Raw genomic sequence first — 23225 nt, forward strand, 5'->3', positions numbered from 1 at the left:
CGTTGTGTGATTTGCAAAAGCAATCGACGTCTAATGCGTCGGATCATGCAAATATGCGCTCGACCGAGTTACTTGTCATTGTTCTACGTATATCCGATCGTCACAATCGATATTCCACGTCTGCTGATGCGATTTCATTCTGGATACTCCCACGGGCATTACGCTTATCCAGTTCTACACCCGGGTTTGTCCAGCGTCCTTTTCAAGCAACCTATTCATCGGATTTACACTTGTATGTGCATATATATTAGGGTGGCCCAAAAGGACCTATTTTTCTTTTTTTTGATCTCGCATGAAAATTAGTTGGTATACGGTGTTTTAAAAAGCCTTTCCAAAAATCAACTCGATGGAAAATTTTCAAGAGGTCGCTTACGACTTTTGAAAACATCAAAAATGATCGAAATTCGACTTTTTTATTTCAAATTTTTTTCTTTTTCGTGGCAGTAATAGTGTATATGTGTGAAATCATGACTACGCTGAAAATTTGAACCCAAAATTTAAATATTTAAACCTCGCTCAAGAATTTTGAATGTTGCCGAGTGTTGTCTTTTGAACGTTTTCGAGCAACCCTTGAATATTAATAATTAAGCTTCTCGATTTTTCACCATCAATTTGCATCACAATGAATGAAAATATAACCCGAGATATAGAAATAGTAAGTTATTTACATACCCGAGTCGAAATCTGAAGTGTTTTTCCAATGTCTCAAGCATCTCAAGTGTAATTCCAACGTCTCGAGCGTTACAAACATAACTCCAACGTCTCGGACGTTGCAAATGTAAAATCGATGTTTTAAAAGCATTACAAACATGAACTGGTTCAGGCTGAAGTACCAAGGACACTAGCTGTCAGGTTGAAAGATGATGAAAGGGCTTAGATTTTTTTTCAGGGAAAGGGGGGAGGGGCAGAAAAAAGATGATTAAAAATTTCAACTGGTTAAGGCCGGAGTACAAAGGCCACTAGCTCTCAGATTGTTCAATAGTGGAAGGGCTCAGATTTTTGTGAGCGGGGTGGAAGGGAGCAGAAAAATATCTGAGCGCGTCCGTCATAGAACAATCTGACAGCTAGATCCTTCGGTACTCCAGCCTGAACTAGTTAGATTTTTTGCTCAATATTCTTCTGCTCCCCCCCCCCCCCTTCGACTTACAGAAAGATCTGAGCCCTTTCATCATCTTTCAATCTGACAGCTAGTGCCATTGGTACTCCAGCCTGAACCAGTTCATGTTTGTCCGAGACGTTGAAGTTATGTTTGTAACGCTCGAGACGTTGGAATTACACTTGAGATGCTTGAGACATTGGAAAAACACTTGACACGCTCGAAACGTTGGAAAAACACTTCAGATTTCGACTCAGGTACTTTTTTATTTTTTAATTAAATTTTTAGATTTTTCGCTTATTTAAAGCGTACCAAATTTTATTGTTTAAGATTGTCCTGTATATTTTTGGTTATGCAAAAGTTATATTTTACTGAAATGACAATAAGGTAAATGTCCCAATACCGGAACAAGACCCAATACCGGAACGATTTGATAGTTGTTATATTTTATTTTAACTCGTACACGATTAAATTGAATAAAACTTTATTTATTTAAAACCTTAATCTTTTAGTTGCAAAATAGGATGTAAAATAGATTTTAGAATATAAAATAGATTGAAAATATAAAAAAAAATGTTAATTAGAGCAATAGTCTCAGATTCATGACTTTTTCATGTCTCTTAATGGTTTTGCTAAAAAATCAGTCAATGGTCTTAAGCTTATAGAAAATGTATAGAATTACTTTTCAATAATTTTTTTTTTGTATATGCATCTTGAATGACATAAAATTCAAGAAAACATAGTAAAATTATGAAAAAAAAGTAGTATTGTTATATTAATTTTACTGTTCGTCTATTGATACACCAAAGTAAATCCGTTCCCAATACCGGAACAGCCAATCATATTAATGTTATCGATGGTCATTAACGGTGAGTTTTATTGACTGGCTAAATCAAGTGCAATATTAATTATTACTGGAGCCCTAATATTTAATTTAGTATATATGATTAATATAAAAAATACATTAAATATAGAGAAACTCTAATTTAAATCATAAAGAATGAATTTTTGTCTTTAGTTTTTTTTTTTTTTATTTTTATAGTATAACCTCAAATGATTTATTTTGTTTCTTTTCATTAGTTAAAGATATTTATTTTCATTGAATATGTAATCGTTCAAAAATTTTAAATACATTTTACATTATGGGTGTGATATAGCAGACATCAGACAAATTTAAAATTATTAGTAAATAATTAAGAATATAAAATTTCAAAAAAGGCAAATTCAAAAAATTTTGAAATTACAGGTGCTTTTTTTGTAAATATTATTTTTTTAATTCTTTATCTTCATTATTTATAATTTTAAAATTATCTAATGTCTGCTACATTTATACTCGTTTTACATTAATATTATGTAATAATTGTTAATATTTTCACTTATAACAGGGGTACTGTAACCTTAGTCGTCCTTTTTTAAAGGCAGCACTGGAAGTATTAAACGGTTTTTCAGAACCGGATCTTAATGTTCAGGGTCGTTGTAAATTTATTTGTAAGAGAAGGAAGAGGAAGGATAATTTATAATTAGTTAACACTTTATTTAAAATAACAGTTTTGACCTTTTATTTAGTTTATAAACCTTATATCTTAATAAACCTTATACCTTTTGACTTATAAACCATATAAAGCTTATAATCTTATGACCTTATACAATTTTGTCAACTACCTTTGACTATCACACACACACTCACGCGACTGAGTCCCCTGGACTATTATTACACACACGCTACTTCCTTAATCTAATCCACGCGGTCAACACGACCCTCTACGTGGCTAAAAACCTAAACTATTTCCCGTGCAGTTCCCTGAACCCTCTACGCGATCACAAAACCTTAATTAATCAATTTACGCGGTTCCCTGAACCCTCTACGTGATCATAAAACCTTAATATTTCTTACCCTAATTTTTCATTATTACTCTTTTACACTCACACATTCTTATAACCATTTTCCTTTATTTTACATTAACCAATATTAAAATACTTTAATCTAATATACCATTTTAAAAACACTTAATATTTTACTAATAATTACATATACACTAACGTTTCATCGCCACTATCACAATATTCAAAACTTGAACATTAATTCTCATGTTCACTTCCCGGCATATTTACTATGAATAAATTAATTTTATTTCTTTTAAGTATATTTAATTAATTAATTTATGATTAAAATTACTCTAATATTAATGATTAGATTATTGACTAGATTAAGAATAATTTTCCGGCACGTGGTCTCTTGAATGGCCTGGAAAATTCTACGTCGCAGTAAATCCGGCCATGTTGCCTGGATTTTTCTAGAAACGTCAAGAATACTCGATTGTTTAGCGTCTGGCTGACGAACTTATTTCCACATTGAATATTTTATAATTAATTTATCTAGTTTTGCCTAGACGCAACGATCAATTTACGGACACCACGTACAATTTTGTATGACTATTTATTTATTAATTCTGGCCCAGGCCTAGAATTAATTTTAATAATTATCTGCGATGATTTTATTTACAGCTACGACCTGTATTTGCCCTAGTCTCGGTTCTGTCTAGTTGGTGTATTTCTGGGTTGTCAATACTGGTCCGGGTCGTCTCATGTTCTTTTCCTTCGTTACATCTCGGTACTCTCGCAATTTATACTCTTGATTGTATTACTCCAATACCTGCTTATTCAGATTAATTAATACTGAGGTATTAAAGAATACCGGCCCGTACCTGGTATTCCGATAAAATAAGTTTCTGGAGTTATCACTTGGTTCCACAACGAGAAGCTAAGTCTGACTTAGATAGTTACCTGATCTTCGGGTAGTCGACAGTCCTCTACGTTTGGATGGTAATCCGGTCCTGCCGGCTCTGTGTCGTTTCTGCTGCTGTCTTGCATTTTTAATAATTTCACTCGGTTGTCTTCGGTCATTATCGGAAGACTACCCCTCTACTTAATCGTGATTGGGCCTAGCTTGCGAGTATTTTCAATTAGCGCGCCCGGCGGCAAGTCGGAAAACTCATTCAAATGCTTGGTTGGGTTTACGGGTAGGGTAAATGACCATCAGTGAATTATCACGATTTTGGTGGATAAAATAACTCATTTTATTCTATTACACACTATGAATAAATGCAAAAAATAACTCATTTTATTCTGTTACACACTATGAATAAATGCAAAAAATAACTCATTTTATTTACTGTTCCGGTATTAGGACAACCGAATTCCCGTATTAGGACAAGGCTATTTCAGCGTTCCGGTATTGGGTCTTTTGGGTGTCATAGAAAAAAAATATTTTTTTTTATATTAAATTCAAGAAAAATGAACTAATTTGATTATCTTTAAATAGGTAAATGTCTATTCTATATGATGTAATAAATTATTTTGGTTTATAATTTATTTAAATATTTTTAAAACGATAAAAATTAATTGTATACCCTCCATCGTTCCGGTATTGAGACATTTACCTTACATATTATTAGTTAATATTAAAAATTCATGAATGCCATTTAAATATTCAAATTTTGGGCTGAAATTTTCAGCACGACCATGATTTTATAAATATAAGCTATTGCTGCTACGATAAAGAAAAAATTTAGAAGTAAAAAATCCGAATTTTTATCATTTTTGATATTTTCAAAATTCGCAAGCAACCTCTTAAAATTTTTTATCAAGCTGATTTTTGGAGAAGCTTTTTAAAACATCGTAAGCCAACAAATTTTCATAAGAGACTCGAAAAAAAATAGTCGGTTTTTTTGGTCACCCTATATATATTAGACTGGGCCAAAAAAATCGACTATTTTTTTTTTTTTGATACTGTGAAAATATTATTCCTGATGACCAAAAAAAAAATTATTGTGCATGTTTGAGTATTTAATATTGATACTAAGAAGCGTATAGTTATAACTATTAGTTTTTTGACGGAAATTTCATTTTTCACACAAAACTCGTAAATTATCGATCTGAAAAATTTGAGCAATATATACTCTTGAAGGAAATTGAATTTCCTACAAAAAATCTCTCTCAGTAAATTGACGTAAAACGAGCCGTTTCCTTATAACCGTGCCTTAAACATTGATTTGTTTTTTACATCCTTTGTTTCTATTTTGGATTTTTATAGCTACTAAAAATATTGAAATTTTTTGTAGTCAAGATATATATTTTTGAAGAAAATTTAATGCTCTACAAAAAAGGTCTCTTAACATTTTTTGCTCAATTCACTCCTTCGGAAGTTATTCAAGGTTGAAGTTGAGTCAAAACGACTTCAATAATCTGAATAACTTTCGAAGGAGTGATTCCATCGTGTTATAACAGAGGCAGCACTGTAATATTTATTTTATTAAAAAGTAAAAACAAATATTAAATATACGAATAAATATAGTTTTTCAATTGTAATTATTATTTTATTCTTTTTACGATGTTAACATTGTAATTTTTGAAATAATTTTTAATCCTTGAAGTCTTTGTTAAGGGGACCCGGTAGTCTAGAAATTTTGAAAAATCGATTTTTTTTTTGCATATTTCGAAAGTATAGTATTTTGAAAATATACTGTGAAAATATGGTGATGACATTCCCAGTATTTCATGTTCTAAAACCTATTTAGCAGGCTGGCCGAGTAAGTAATTTTTATTCTATTGAGCGGCGGAAAACATCTGCTTTGGTTTCTATACCTAAGTTATAATAATGATAAATAAGTCAACATATAATGAAAAACAAGAAAAACCAAAGAAGTGCAGAAGAAAAAAATATGGTGCTGGAATAGCTGATTAATCGTAAGTATAAGTTCAAATCTAGTTTTCTTCATAATTTCTTTAACTAAAACTTTAAACGCGTTTATCTCGAAACTACTTCTTTCTGCCTGGCGTAGTTGAAAAAAAAAACTATCCGGTCGATTGCTTTCAAATTTAAATATGTTATTTAATACACGAACAGCTATAGCTGGTGCTAGAATAAAATTTTTGCATTGAATATTTCTATTTTTTAACATGCAAAATGTTACGAAAAAAAAGGCAATTTTTGGACTAAAAATTTCAACAAAGTGCCACTTCTTCAAAAAAAGATTTTTTTTTTATTCCAGTACCAGCAATAGGTATATTTTTATACTGATTAAAAATCTATTAAATTTTTTTGTTTCAGATCCATAGAAGAGCTGAAATGTTCTACGCCGCCCAGGTCCTTTTTTTAAAGGAGCTGGCTTCAACGCCATCTTTTAAATAATAAAAATAATTTTTTTTCTTAGCTATAAGCATTTTTGTATATATTAATAACAATAAAATAATCCCTAAAAATTTCAAAAGTTTTGATATTTATTAACATATAAAAAAAAAATTTTTTTTAAATCATGAAATTTTCAGCCTCTAGACTACCGGGTCCCCTTCAAATTACGATGTTGAATAGTAAAAAATATAACCTGCATAGTAAATTTTTAAATGAGACATTTGAAAAATGATGCTAATAAAAGTATCGTCCACGATTACGATGTTAACATTGTAAATTTTAGTGAAATTGTCTTTCCGTGTAGTATGAAACTCAAAAGAGGGGTTAAATCAGGGGGGGGGGTGCTATTTGGACTCAGTAACTGCCGATTGAGGGGAAGAGGTTTATTACAGGTAGGTTTATAACGAGTAGTTGACTGTATTTAATTAATTTCATAGTTTGAAAAATTCGAAAGAAAATTGTTCGTCAAACTTGCATCGCACGTTTCATTTACTGATCTGCTGAGGGAAACGAAAGTTGTACTTTTCTCTTATGTGGTGTGTAATAACTATGTTTCTATGATATTAGTCTGCAATGAGCTTGTTTCGACTAGCTCCGGAAATTCAAACTTTTAGTTTCAGTGCAGATAATATGGCAGATATATAGTTGATAACACGAGATAATATACGATTTTAGACTTTGAGTAATGATGCCTATAAAGTTCTTATATGAAATCGTCTTTTTTCATCCCTTGGTGTGCAATATAATATTTTTTTATTTAATAACTTCTCTTTCAAAGTCACTCTATTTTCTTAACTTTAAATTTTTGACGATTGAACAATAGAAAACTTTTTTAACTTTCCACTAAGAAAATTGACGATTTTCGAAAATCGAAATTCCAGTAGGTGCCGACGTTTTGAGGTCCTAGGAAGCTATTCTGACTGTTTTCAGAATGATGTCTGAATGTCTGTATGTATGTATATATGTATGTATGTATGTATGTGTGTAAATTTTTTATTACTATTTAATGAATTAACCGATTTAGGTAGTTCTTGTGACTATCGAGAGAGTTTATTGGCCGCCAGAGCTTCCTTGAAAATTTTAGATCATTGGGATGAATAGACTGAGAAAATTACAAAATACGAAAAAAAACTTGTTGTAGCAAAGAATGAGCGAAATAAGAATGTATGTGAGTAGCAATTTTTTATTCAAATATTGGCGAGATAATATCGTTGATGGGCAGTAAAAAATCAACACAATCTGTGTGTTAGAAACGGCCTACACAATATTTATGTTATTTTTCAACACAAAATTCGAGTAATATGAGAAGTAACTCCAACACTTTTTAAATGTTTATGGTGACACAAAAAAAACGTTAACTTCTACATTTTATTTTCTTACCATGAATTATTTTTGGGTTATCAAAAGTGTCAACAATTATTATTTAACATTGAACCATTTTGTGATAGTAAAAATGATTCAAAAGTTAGCAGACACCCGAAAAAAAATGATCAGACCTGATCAGACATGAGTCTTTAGGCCTGAATAGATTTGAAAAATGACCATGCTTGACCAGGCCTAGCCAGGCATGTTTAGGCCTAATCATGTGTGTTCATGTCTGTTCATTAGGGTGTCCGTTATTTCCCAAATCGATTTTTATTTACCGATCGCCCCCTGAATCTTTAGTTTATGACCTAAAAAAAAATATCCAACACAAACAGGCTTTTAATTTTCACATTAAACCATGCCGAAATCATTTTATATTTCCCATTTAAATAAAATGGGATTTTTAGACTTTTGACTTTTAATTTTTTTTCTCAGAAACAAATAAGATTAAAAATTTTAACGAAGCATAATCTGTTAGAAAACTGAACGCTCTACAAAAGAGTTTTCTTCTGAATTTTCGAAAAAATAACTCCTTCAAAAGTTATTTAACGTTGAACTTGTGTTGGTTATCAATTCTATAATATTTTAAATTCTATTTTCATTTTTACCTTTTTTGGCTATAAAATCGTTGAAATAAAAGATTATTATTATCACTAGAGTATTGATGATAATTTAGGTAGATTTCATGGCCTAAACAGAAAATGAAGGGACGAAAATCATTGTTTGATGAGAAATAAAAAAATAACATACCTTGCCTCATATAGACGAACTTTAAAATGGATTAATGGAAAGTAGTGAAATAAATATGTGAAAATTTTTTTGTCTATAATATTATAAGCAGATTTATTATCATTTTTGCTTTCTTTATATTTTTTTTGTTAAGCAAGCTTTAGTCGCATTAGGATATCTTGTTTTGTACTCACTTACAACTTGTATCAAATATTGTTTTTGGTCTTCTATTATATAAATGGGAAATATAAAATGATTTCGGCACGGTTTAATGTAAAAATTAAGAGCCTGTTTGTGTTGGATATTTTTTTTTAGGTCATAAACTAAAGATTCAAGAAGCGATCGATAAATAAAAATCGATTTGAGAACTAACGGACACCCTACTGTTCATGCCTATCCGGGTAAAAAAATTATAGATAAAAAATGGCCCTATATAATTATATATAATTATGTATAACTATAGAGAATCATATATAATTATTTCTATAGAAATAAAAAAATAAAAATTCGGGCGTGTGCAGGATTTGAACCGTGGACCTTACGCCCGGAAGTGTAACCCGCTTCCCGTTGACCTTAGAAATTGACTTGAAAAGTTAGTTTTGTATGAACTTCAACAAATACGAATCTTATACGTGATAGATTCTTGGTCAACAAAATGTTATACCTTATACATGATAGATTTTTAGTCAAAAATATTTTATATCTAATTTACTAATTATTTATTAATAGTTACATAAAACTCCATATAAGTTATGTATAATTATAACTACGTTAGCTATATATACTTGTAACTGAATTAGTTATATTGAACTATAACTAAAATTTTAAATTTAATCTCATATATCAGGCTGGATCAGACATAAGCAGACATGGTCAGGCCTGATCATTTTTTCCCGAGCAATTAACAATTTTCGAATTCTTAGGTAGATTTTTCTAAAATCTAACTATTGTATTTGTCCTTGTGGTCGATTTTTCAAGGAATTTTGTCACAACCTATTATAATTAGTGAACTAGGGTTCAAAAATACCATTCGTTAAAAAATGTATATATATATATATATATATATATATATATATATATATATATATATATATATATTAGGGTGCTGCGTTTGAAATGACTATTTTTAACTTCCCGCTAAGAAAATCGACGATTTTCAAAAATTTCGGGAAGTTATTGTTTTCACCCCGATTTTCGAAAATCGAGTTTTCATCAGATGTCGACGTTTTGAGGTTCTAGGAAGCTATTCTGACTATTTTCAGAATGATGTCCGAGTGTGTGTGTGTGTGTGTGTGTGTGTGTGTGTGTGTGTGTGTGTGTGTGTGTGTATGTATGTAAACTCTTTGTAACTTTTGAACTAATGGATCAATTTGAATCGTTGAGATGGCAATCGAAAGAACTTGTTGGCCATCAACTTTCCTGAAAATTTCAGATTATTTGATCGAATAGACTCGAAAATATTTGCGAATTACGAAAAAAAAAAAAATTTTTTTTTTAGTTTTTTATTGATTTCTCAAAAACGACTTATACGATCGACTTCAAAATCTAATCAGCTCTAGTACTCAATAAAACGCGTCGATTGCTACCTCAAACATTAAAATCGGATAATTCGTTCGAGAGTTATCGCGGGAGAAAGAAATGGTGAAAAACGGTTTTTTCTAAATATTTTCGAAACGACTGACGCGATCGATTTCAAATTTTAATCAGCTCTAGAATTCAATAAAACGCGCCGATTGCCACGTCAACTATCAAAATCGATTGATTAGTTCAAAAGATATCGGCGGTGAAAAGTTAAAAAAATAACATTTTATGTTATTTTTTCCGGATAAATCATAGTATAACGTACTAAAATGTGCCTGATATCATACTCATCTTTTTTATGGTTTCTTTTGATCATATAATGTCATCGAACTTGGTTTTTAGTTTAAATCATATTATCAACAAAAAATCGATAAAACGTAGTTTTTAATATTTTTATCGGATATTTCATATTTTATTGTTTTTTACATAAGTCAGAACTTATTTAAATCTTGATTTCGATCCCTGACATTGATTTCTGCCTCAATGCACTTATTTTACTGAACATAATCAGGAACTAAATTTTAAAAACCGCTTCATTGATAATTTTCGATTCTTAAATTTTCAAACTTCAGCATAACAGGTAACTTGTTAGAGCTTGAAAAGATCGTAAAAAACAATTGCATGTGATAGCATTTTCGAGCTCGAAAAGCTCGAGAATATATCAACACTAATGTTTTCGAGCTCTTTGAGGTCGAAAACAGCGGGAAGTTTTGGGGCTGGCCCGCAGGGTCAACCGACGCCCAGATTTTTTTTTTTTTTTTCAATTATCTATAGCTCCGCGGCATTGCAAGATATTAAGTCGCTATTAGGCGGAAATAACAGAGGAATCTTTCCTCTTTAAAAGTGCTTGTAGCTAATTTATATTTTGTAACCGGCCTCACTGGTAAAAAGTCTTAAAGCCAATTTTTTCTCAAATTTCATGGTTTTTTTAATTTACTCGCAAACCACTAACTTTAAAACAAAATTGTACAGGACTCTTTTCGTAAAAAATTTTATTCTCTACAAAAAAAGTCAATTAGTCCATTACCGTCGAGCTAGTAGTTTCCGATTTAAATCTAATTAAAAATCGCAAAATTTAAGATATCGCTGTTTTATCTACGATTTTCGTACTTTTTTATAAAATTATGGCCGAAAAAATATATAATATTCCCTGATTAATATATCATCAAAAATATGTCCAGTAATACGAAACTGTCTCCTATTACACTTACCTCCATCTTTTTTTATCTTAACCCAAATGTCTTCGTTTGACCATCGGAAGTTTTTTCAATTACTACCTCTTTCAGTATAAAGATTATTGTTTCATACTTTTTATAGTTACATATAAAAGTGTAATATGTATTTTCATATTTTACTCTGATACATGATATGTTTCTATAGCCATAATTTCATAAAAAAGTACTAAAATTGTGGATAAAACAGCGATATCTCAATTTTTGAGACATTTAATTAGATTTATCTCGGAAACTACTAGCTTGACGGTAATGGACTAAATACCTTTTTTTGTAGAAAATAAAATTCTCTACAAAAAAAGTCCTGTACAATTTTGTTCTCAAGTTAGTGGTTTGCGAGTAAATTAAAAAGAAACCATGAAATTTGAGAAAAAATTGGCTTTAAGATTTTTTACCAGTGAGGCCGGTTACAAAACATAAATTAGCTACAAGCACTTTTAAAGAGGAAGGATTCCTCTGTTATTTCCGCCTAATAGCGACTTAATATCTTGCAATGCCGCGGAGCTATAGATAATTGAAAAAAAAAATCAAAATTTACATGTTAATTAAATGGGGAAATTTCAAATTCATTTAGTGAGTACTTAAAATTAAAATTAAGAGCTCGTCTTTGGTGAGAATTTTTTTTTACATGTTTAGAACATTATTTCGTCGATGGACTCGAAAAAAAAATAGTCGTTTCAAACGAAGCACCCTAATATAGATATGGGATGTAACGCAGTTTTAGGACACCATTGCGGCCACAATCCTTATCAAATCTTGATGAAATTTTTCACACTTATTATATGGGCGATTATCTCGGATAAGTTTGAAGGTGGACTAAATCGGTCAAATAGTTTAGAAGTTGTGGCTGTTTGAAATTTCCACGTTTTTTCGAAAAAATCAGTTTTTATTCACTTTCAAGTTCATATAATTTTAAAACTAATACTCATAGACAATTTCTGTAATACGTATCTGAAAGCTTGTATAATAAGCTGTAATAAATGACCTTAAACTTTTTCAACCATTTCTTCTATATTTTGATAGCCTTGAAAATTTTTATGGAATCAAAAAATGATGAAAATATGGTTTTTATTCAACATAACTTATGTTGAATGTCCCGTTATAATCCAGTTTCGTCAGTCGTATATTGTTGTGCACAAAATAACCTGTAAATTTCACAGCTACTTTATATTTTTAAAGTATTCCTTTTATTATCGGATCTTATTGAAATTTTTCACACTTTTCTATCGGCGATTACCTAGATTAAGTTCAGAAATGAGCTGACTCGTTTGAATAGTTTTGAAATTATGTATTTTTTAAATTTTCATGATTTTTCGTAAAAATCAGTTTTTAATCACTGCTTAAGCTTATATACACTGATAGAAAATCTATCTTGATTCAAGAAAAAATTTTTTTTCAAAATGTCGTTCTTGTTTACAAATTTTTAATTTTTTTAATTCAAGAAATAAGTCTTTGAACCAAAAAATTGAAATTCTCGGATAGTGAAAACAAATTCTTCGTTTGAGAATTTTATTCTTCGATAAAGCCTTTTTTGTTTTGAAACAAAATTCTGACATATTTCGCTTAAGAATTTCTTGCTCTTGGATTAAGATAGGCAAAATGTAGGTTTAAGACATACTGACTTCTTTCGAGAATGGCGCGATTTTTAAATCAAGATATCAATTTACTCAGCTTGAAAAAAAACTTTTTTTTATTTTAAAAATAAAAAATTTCAAAGTGATTTTTCAAGACTGCATTCATTTACTTCAGATATGTTAAAGTAGAAATTTATTTTAAAACAAATTTTTTTTTTTCATTACTTTAAAAACATTTTCCATCAAGGAATTAATTACTTGAACAAAAAATTTAAAGTTCTTAAAATAAAAATACAAAATTTTTAGTTGAAGACAAGTGGTCTTGCTTGAAAAATCCGATAGTATCGATTGAAGACAATATAGTTTCGGGTCAAGACACGAGAGTTATCCATCAAAGATACAAAATTTTTAAAGCCAAAAAAATCTAAATCAAAACACTCATTTCTTGAAGCAAGACAATTGGTTTTCTCCAGAAATGAATTCTTGGCTCAAGAAAATATTTTTTGAGTCAATATAAAATTTCTATTCGTGTATACACACGAGCGCGTGCACGGATGTCCAACTAAAAATGGTCAGGATAGCTTTCTAGAACCTCACAACGTCGAGATCTGATGAAAACTCGATTATCGAAAATTAAACCGAAACCAATAACTTCCTTTTTGTTGAAAATTTTTAATTTGCATAGCGAGAAGTTAAAAAATTAAAATAATATTTTTTCATAACGTATGATGTTTAAGCGGTCATTAAAATCAAAGTTCAATTGATCATGAACATTCCCAGTGTTCATGCATCTGGAAATAACGGCTTTTGATTTCATTTCCTTTGATGATTTCACGCATAAATTGATGGTGTGTAACTAGACGTGGATGAATAAAAGTATTAAATATAAATAATTGGTATGAAAAATAATCAATAGAATAATTTAAATATCTGTAATTTTGAAATATGATATTAATTAAAAATGTTTGTTAGTAAATTTAATATACCAGAAAATTAGTTACATTGCTTGATGAAATTTAGTTGAATAATAATCTTAATAAATGCTTTTATAAATTTGCTCACATATATGTTTCTCTTTTACCATATTCTCGAAACGGTATTCAAGATATATTCAAGTGTAATTTTACGCAGGAATATTCATGAATTACTTTCCCTCAAATTGTATGTGTTCTCTACTATACATACACTTTACTTTGAGAAGAGAGTGCAAATGAATCGGTCGAGGTCAGAAAGCTGATTTTGCGAAGCGAGAAATCCATGCAGATTAAGAGTATATTCGCAAATTAGTTAAAAAGAGAAGTTACTATATCCTACAGTTCAATTAACCAAAGTGCATACTAAAATACTTTGAATCATATCATCCAAACTCTTTTACAACTAATTGCCACGTAAATAAAATTCTACACTTATCTTTAAAAACACGACTTTTTAAACTTTTTTGTCGGTATATATTTTGTTTATACACGGAGAGAAAATTATAGTAACAGTTACAATATATTATGGGAATGGTTCCCATACTGCATGGTAACCGGTTTTTTTGAAATGTTGATTATAGGAACGGCACCCATATATATTATGGTAACCATTCCTATAATTATGGGTATAATTCCCATATGATATCGGAATAGTTCCTATGGAATTATGGTAATCGTTACTATGTACCTATGGTACTGGTTACTATAATATTATGGTAATCGTTACCATAATATTATGGGAATGGTTACCATAATATTATGGGAATGGTTACCATAATATTATGGGAATGGTTACCATAATATTATGGGAAGGGTTACCATAATATTATGGTAATGGTTTCTATAATTTTATGGGAATGGTTACCATAATATTATGGTAATGGTTACCATAATATTGAGAAATTATAATAATTTTTTTTTCTATAGAATTTCGCAGTGTAAATTATTATGAAGTTATTTATTATTGTTATTATTTACAAATTAATTTTTATCTGACCAAAAATAATATTTTATTGTAATATAGTTTCACAAAAAGATTAAATATACAGAAAAAACACTTATTACAAAAAAAAAATTATTATAATTTCTAAATATTATGGTAACCATTACCATAATATTATGGTAATACTTCCAATACATTATGGGAATGATTACCATAATATTATGGTAACCATTACCATATACGCTTAGGAACCGTTACAATGTGGTTATAGGATTAATTCCTATTTGCTTATGGTAACTATTCCTATGAGTATGGTAATCATTACCAAGATTCTTCACATGCGATATGGGAACTGTTACCATAATGATAGGAATTGTTACCATATTTATGGAAACCTTCCCAGAAAGTATGGGTCTATATCCCATAATCCCAAGTAATCATTACCATAACGGTATGGGATGATATTTCATAAACGTACTAGGAACAGTTACTATAATTTTTTCTCCGTGTACACTCACAAGTTTCAATTTAATGTGGAAAATGTAGTTGCTTTACTATACGGACTTTCGTCGTCGATCGACCGATTTTATTCGATTACTTATGAAACGCAAATACGACACATCTCAATTCTATTTACGAGATTCGATACATGCGGTGGATTTAGTTGAGGCTATGGGATAAGAGTAACCGGATTGATTGTAACATACGAAAAGCAATATCGATACACGGATTAATATAAATATATCAATATATAGATATAGATATGTATGTAAATAGAAATATTTAAATTTAAATTTCAGGTCGACCAATGGTAAATCCAACGATGCAGTCGATGTCTGCAAAGGAAGGCGACGCTTTAGAAGTCGCTGTCGAATTTTGTGCAGAACCGTCTTATACGAAGCTCCTCTGGCTGTCTTCCGAGAGTGTCTATGTACCCGGGGGCAACACCCGAGATGATGTTCGAGTCTTAGAAGTCGAGGTAAATTATCCTTCAATGTCTCTCCATCCACGTTGTTGCGTTGCCTGCAGGCCAACGATATTCAACATTACAAAACCCTTAAGATCTCTTAAGCCTCTTAAACTTTATTTTGACTTTCGTTAATTTTCAATAATTCTCTTTTGAAGTCTTAATTACTTAGCGGACATCATAATATAATTACATTGAAGGAAAGCATTTAAAAATTCAATAACGTTGTTTTAATAATAGTTCTGATTTCATGTTAAATTCAAGCATAAAAATTTCATTCGAAAATTCAATTTGGAGTTAGCCAGTACTTTAAATAAAAAAATAAAAAAAAACTTTTTCACCACCATTAGTGAAATTCTCGTACGTGATGAAACGAAAATCTCGTCCGATGCATTTATTTTATTTTATGCCTGTCTCCTCCCTTACTCGTCCTTCGCATATAGTCCTTTAGGTAGTATTTATCGCTGTGGCGTGTCTCAGACCATCGGGTGAGATATATGAATGATAGAACGACGTGCTCACCTTGGCTAAATACTTGATACTGTTGTTTATTTAAAATTAGGGCTGCACTCGAGCCGAGACAAGACAAGATTGGAACAATCTTGTCTCGATCTTGACACTTTCCTTCTCGTCTTGATCTCGAATTCAAAATGTAGGTTTCGTATTGATCTCGAAAATCAGTCAATTCATTATATCGTTTTGTCTTGGTCTTGAATTACGTTGAATTTTTTTTCAATTAATTTGAAATAGTTAGCATGATTATGTTTCATTGGTTTGTATATTATAATTAGGACATTTTTTAACTTTCCGCTAAGAAAATCGACGATTTTCGAAACATTCGGGAAGTTATTGTGTTGACCCCGATTTTCAAAAATCGAAATTTCACCAGATGTCGACGTTTTGAGGTCCTAGAAAGCTATTCTGACTATTTTCAGAATGATGTCTGAGTGTCTGTATGTATGTGTGTGTGTATGTATGTAAACTCTTTATAACTTTTTAACTAATAAACCGATTTGGATGGTTAAGGCGGCAATCGAAAGACCTTTTTGGCCATCAACTTTTCTGAAAATTGCAGATCATTTGATCAAGTAAACTCAAAGATATTGGCCAATTACGAAAAAAAATTTTTTTTTTTTAGTTTTTTACTGATTTCTCAGAAACGCCTTATACGATCGACTTCAAAATCTAATCAGCTCTAGAACTCAATAAAACGGGTCGATTGCCGCCTTAGCCATCTCAATCGAATAATTCGTTCGAGAGTTATCGTGGGAGAAAGGAATGGTAAAAAACAGTTTTTTTGCGAAAATCTTTGAAACAACTCAACCAAACAATTCCAAAATCTAATCAGATTTAGAATTTATTAAAACGCGTCGATTGCCACCTCAAACATCAAAATCCGGTTATTTTTCCAAAAGATATCGCAGGAGAAAGAAATGGTAAAAAACAGTTATTTGCAAATATCTTTAAAACAACTAAATTGAACAATTTCAAAATCTGATCAGCTTTAGAACTCAATAAAATACGTCGATTGCTGCCTTAGTCATCAAAATCAGTTAATTTGTTCGTGAGATATCGTAAGAGAAAGAAATGCTAAAAATGATTTTTCTCGAAAACAACGGCATACAAAAGTATTTTCGAGCTCAAAGAGCTAGAAAATGTTTTTACAACAGTTTTTTAAAATAAACAAGTTTCCATATTATTATTAAAATACTATTTTAATTCCATGTAATAAAATTAATAATGTTAATTGATTGTAAACAATAATATCATAAACATATGATCTTACCTTACGTGATTATCATATACTCACCATTAAAAATTTCTATGAACATTTCTTTCAAAAAAAATTAAAAATTTAAAAATATAAAATAAACAATTCATTCAATCTCATACCATAAATTTGACTAATGATTGTAATTTATTTATCTAAATCTTTTTCTGAATACAGATTATTTTTTTTTTTTTTATATTTTCTAACTATATTTTTTACAAGTTATAACATATTAAACATAGTTTATAAGTAATAAATTAAATAACTCATATTCATAAAAAATCTTTTTTTTCACTCATATAAAAATCTTCAATTCTTGAGCAAGTCTGCTTTCAAGATCGATACACGGAAAAAAATAGGTGCTACAACAGGACGCAGTCCTGTGAGAGCAACAGGATTTCATGTTACAGCAACAGGATTTTTCCCGTGGAATAAATAGGATAAGGAACAGGTAACATGTACTAATTTTTTTGTCCGTATAATGAAACTTCAATATTTGAAAAAAATTTCAATTTAAAAAAAAAAATTAACTTCGAAAAAGAATTTTTATTTTTTTCCAAACTTTGAATTTTTTTCCAATTTTGAAATTTCATTATACGGACAAAAAAAATAGTACGTGAAACTTGTTCCTTATCCTATTTATTCCACAGGAAAAATCCTTTTGCTGCAACAGGATTTTATCTTGTTGCCCCCACAAGATTTGTCCTATTGCCCCCACAGGATTTATCTTGTGCCTGCAACATGAAAATCCTGTTGCTCCCACAGGATTTGTCTATTTCTACGTATGTGTCTTGCTGCAGATAGTATCTGCCAGATACTTGTGACTAGATTTACATTGCAAGCCTAGTGCAATTCTGGAGGAAGACTACAGTTAAAAATAGTTGCGCACGGCTTCCTCAAGATCAGCTCAAGGCTCAAAATCGACCTTGGGCCTTGAGCAGATCTTGAGCAAGCCATGAGAAAGTACCTACGGTACGTTATTGGTGCAAGAAATGCGTCAGATACTGTTTCATTTCACGTGTCCAAGATATCTTTAATATTCTTGCATACGATACCAGGAGCAACGACATATACAAATCATGACATGTTTTTTTGATACACGATCTTGCGAAAGACACATACGCAAAAAAGGCGCTAGCAGCTAGGGGTCTTATTATTTAAGATAATTTTAGAATCTTGCTCAACACTAGGGCACCACTAGTATATTATAAGATCAAAAATATGATTTATTTAATGCGAAAAATTCAGAAATCAAAACTTAAATATCTATTTGATATTTCATATTTCCCAATCAGACAGTTTATATTCATGGAAATATAAGCAATCCTATTAAATTTGTTTTATCTCTACTTTAAATAAAAGTATTTCAGGAAAGTCAATAGACCCAAATTAATTGTCGAATTACCGTTATATGTAAACACAAAATCTTGATAAAACTATTTCACATATATTTATTACACTGTATTTGTTCTTGTCAAGACATTGCAAGATTTTCGATGGTCTTGGTGTTGGTCTCGATATTGCGATCTATAGTATCGTCTTGGTCTCGTCTTGACAAGTCGAGACGCAATCAAGACAAAATCAATATAATCTCGATCTTGAGTGCAGCCCTATTTAAAATAATATATAGTATATAAAAATCATAATCTCTACACGAAAAAATAATTACAGTTAAATTTACGATACTAACATCGTAATTTATCCTATTGATTATCGTAGTGGTGGACCATACCTTTAAAATCATAATTTTACGATGTAGCATCAGAAATTTTATTCAAAAAATAGTACTTCAGACAAACATCACAAAGTTTTAAGCTCTTTAGCATAAATTACAATGTGAACATTGTAAAATTTTAAGTAATAGAAATTTTAAATAAAAGCATAAAATAATCACTCGGTTGTTGGATTCGAACACGAGACTTTTCGAAAGCAAACTGACCGATGCCTTGGACCACTTGGCCACAGAAAAACCAACAAATGTAGGAAGTTTTTAAGGTCCATGTAAACAACATAAATAAACAATTATGACAGAGGGATTAACCTTGCCAAGTCTGGTCGCACCCAGTATTATAGTCGAATATTAGGGCGCCACTGGAAGATGGACTCGGCCTTCCAGAACCGGATGTTGTAGAATTTTGTTTTAAATAAATTAATTCATTTAATTACTCAGGGTCGTTTGTAATATTTTGTGAGAGAGGAGAGGAATAATGAAGTAGGCTGAAATAATGTAGATAAAAGTTTTAAATTAATTTTTAATTAATCAAGCACCTTGTTATAATTTTATTTACCCAAACTAAATCTTTATGACAAACTAATGCGTTCCCTGAACGTTTTCTTATGACAAACTAATTGCATCCCCTCGACGTTACTTATGACAAACTAATTTTTCCATCGTCTCCTGGACGTTACCACATACACACACTCTCTAGATTAAGCGTCTTTTCGGACGTTACACACTCACACACACGTTAAAAAGTCGTCCATTGAACGTTAAACCTTACTATTCTGTCCCCTGGACATTAACTTTAATACTCAATTAACAAATCGTCCCTTGGACGTTAACCAACAATTTATTATAAAACCGTCCCCTGGATGTATACTTCTTTTAAACTAATATGTCCACCAGACTTATCACAGACACAGTTAACTTCACTTAAAATTACATGACTCTACTTTACTCTATTTTATTTCGTATTAACAATGACATCACTTTCTTTTACTCAATACTAGAACTTGATTTTCCCAGTATACAAATTTCAATAATAGTAAAACTTTCCACAGTAATTAAAATTCACTAATCATATTTAATTCCCTTGTTTTAATTAATTAATTAATTTTTGTTAATTTATTGAAGTATTAATTAATTCATTTCCCTCACTGATAAATCTCATTAACATGTGCATCCGAAATTCATATATTCAATTTTACTCAACTTTTACTGATAATTTTCATTAACACATACTTCAAAATCTTTTTATACTCAATTTACTACTGACAAAATAATCCGTTACTTAATTTACTCAACAATAATTTTCGGAAAACTCATCCCCACTAATTAATTAGCCACGGAGAAGGACAGATGTTCGGGTCTCACTGATTAGTGACACCCGGTGATACGTCGAATCACTTAATTTAACAGACCAAATAGTATTTAGGAACCGTCATCGACCGTGGACAAATTCAAATTTAAATTAAATAAATAGTCATGGAAATGTAATTTACCCTGTTACACAATCATAAGTCACGAGAACGCTTTTTACGGTGAACACAGTTACTATTTAAAAATTACGATGTAACATCGTAATTTTTATAACTTACATCGTATTATAACAGAGTCAGCACTGTAATATTTATTTTATTTAAAAGTAAATAGAAAAATAAATAGTTTTTTGACTGTGATATTCATTTTATTCTTTTTACGATGTTATTATTGTAATTTTTGAAATAATTTTTAAGCCGAAAAGTCTTTGTTAAAATTTCGATGTTTAATAATAAAAAATATAACTTACATAGTAAATTTAAGAATAAGACCTTCAAAAATTGATGCTAATGAAAGTATAGTTCACGATTATGATGTTAACATCGTAAATTTTAGTGGAATGTTCCTTCCGTGTATTCTTAATCTCAACCATTGATTATTGTTTATTAATTTTTTTTTTTTTATTCGTTAACTATCTTTTTTATTTTTTTTTTTCCTGATTTGATTGCAGAATGGTGAAATAGAAGCATGTTTCAAAACAACATTACAAATTGACGCCGTCCAATTGTCACATTCAGGCGAGTGGACGCTGATTGTTCGTTCACCTGCTGGCGTCGCTGACGCATCTGTGTTAGTAAGCGTCACACGTACATCTAGTTTTAATTGTGACTGCATTTCCACTAGTAATATTACAACATTGTTCCTTTGTCTGGTATTCATCACACTCTATTCTCAAAAACGTTAATTCAACACCACTTTGTTCATGTAACCACAAGTCTTGCTACTCTTGGCTTTGGGAATTCAACGCACTTAATTTTATTCAACCGTTTCATTCAATTACGCGAGAAGCAAATCGATTTTAAAGGAAATGATACAATTATAGCTATAAAGTCGAAAGGAGATGATCTTTCAATATTTAACTATGTTGATTAGTTTTATTAAACTTAAATTGTAAACAATAAAATAATTTCACTTAACTAAAAATTGTTTACTATTTGAGATTGGTGAAACATATAAATGAACGACTTGTTTATTATCACTAGTGTAAATAATTGTATAAATAATTTATACTTGAGCGACTGCATTTATATTATAGAATCAATTATAATTGTGTAGTGAAAATTATTAAATAATACAAGTATTATTCATAAGAACCAATGAATAGTAAATATTATCTTGAATAATTATAATCGAATATTTAAATATAATGTTTCATAAGTTGATATAAATAGCTCTCGTTTCCATAGATGCCGAAGGTTAGATTGAAAAAATATATTGTTGTACATTTATTTGGTCAAATAAATTTATAATATGTATATAGTAAATGAATATTTAAATTAAAAGCAACGTATAATGTTACAGTTGTGAAGAATATAAAAAAAAATACAGTAAACAACTGTTAGAATATATATTTATGATTTCTTGATATATTTTTATAAACTTATTTTGATACATAAGTTTCTATTTAGCTAATTCCACACTTTCATAAATATTTCTTCGTTGCCAAATTTTAAAATTAATCTTCGTGAGTCTTTTTCTTCATAAAATTAAAAAAAAAAAAATTTATTTATTAAACATGTCTGTTAATGAACAATTTTAAATTATTCATAATAACTTATAAAACTATATTTATGAATAATAATATTATTCATATGAACGTAAAAATTTTTACAAATGATTGATAATAATGATTATAATCAAGTAATGATATGTCAACTTCATAATACTCGATAAAAAAAAGTCCTTATTAAATTAAGAAACTGAAGAATAAAGTCAATTTGCAAGTAAAAAGATATGATAAAAGGATTAATATTTAACTATTACATTAATAATACTAGTAAAATGTTGATGATGATGATAATAATAATAATAATAATAATAATAATAATAATAATAATAATAATAATAATAATAATAATAATAATAATAATAATAATAATAATAATAATAATAATAATAATAATAATAATAATAATAATAATAATGATAATAATAATAATAATAATAATAATAATAATAATAATAATAATAATGATAATAATAATAATAATAATAATAATAATAATAATAATAATAATAATAATAATAATAATAATAATAATAATAATAATAATAATAATGACATCGATAGGTATAATAGTGACTCACGAAAAAAATCTGTAATTAACATTTCATCATTGTATCCTATAGACAGTGAAAAATTGTAAATTTAACTCTAAAGTTCATCAAGAAATGCTATTTATTATTATAAAAAATAATAAGTATAACCATAAATGAAATACACATTAGTGTTGGCGAGAATAATATTTATATAGAAAAAGATATTATAAAACAATAGCTAAAAGTAATCGAGCTTACAATTAGCAAAGATTTATTTTAAAAAAAGTTTAATTTTTTAATTTAAAGAAATAATTGATCAATAAAAACCGATAGTTTTCAATAGCATTGTATACAATTCTCAATTGGATTGTTGGTTCCATCTAGTAAAAGCTCGATGTACACGTCTATTCCGATAAATAAATCTTTCATGTATAAAATAACTTAAAAGATTTTCTTTTCTTAAAAGACTTGTTAAAAAATAAATAAAGTAAATAATTGAAATT

The 23225-nt window shown here is 29.5% G+C and overlaps 1 protein-coding gene across 1 annotated transcript in view; it reads left to right on the forward strand.

The window, feature by feature from the left end:
• LOC128668271 (uncharacterized) overlaps positions 1–21692 on the forward strand; it is a 32411-nt gene extending 10719 nt beyond the window's left edge. The window contains exons 2-3 of the mRNA XM_053740876.1: positions 15486–15664; positions 21134–21692. Coding sequence (XP_053596851.1) covers positions 15494–15664; positions 21134–21367 — 405 coding nt within the window. The 5' untranslated portion in view covers positions 15486–15493 and the 3' untranslated portion in view covers positions 21368–21692. The remainder of the gene's footprint in view (positions 1–15485; positions 15665–21133) is intronic.
• Positions 21693–23225: the final 1533 nt, after the last annotated feature.

The sequence above is a fragment of the Microplitis demolitor genome, chromosome 7 (assembly GCF_026212275.2).
Source record: "Microplitis demolitor isolate Queensland-Clemson2020A chromosome 7, iyMicDemo2.1a, whole genome shotgun sequence".
Classification (NCBI taxonomy): Eukaryota; Metazoa; Arthropoda; class Insecta; order Hymenoptera; family Braconidae; genus Microplitis; species Microplitis demolitor.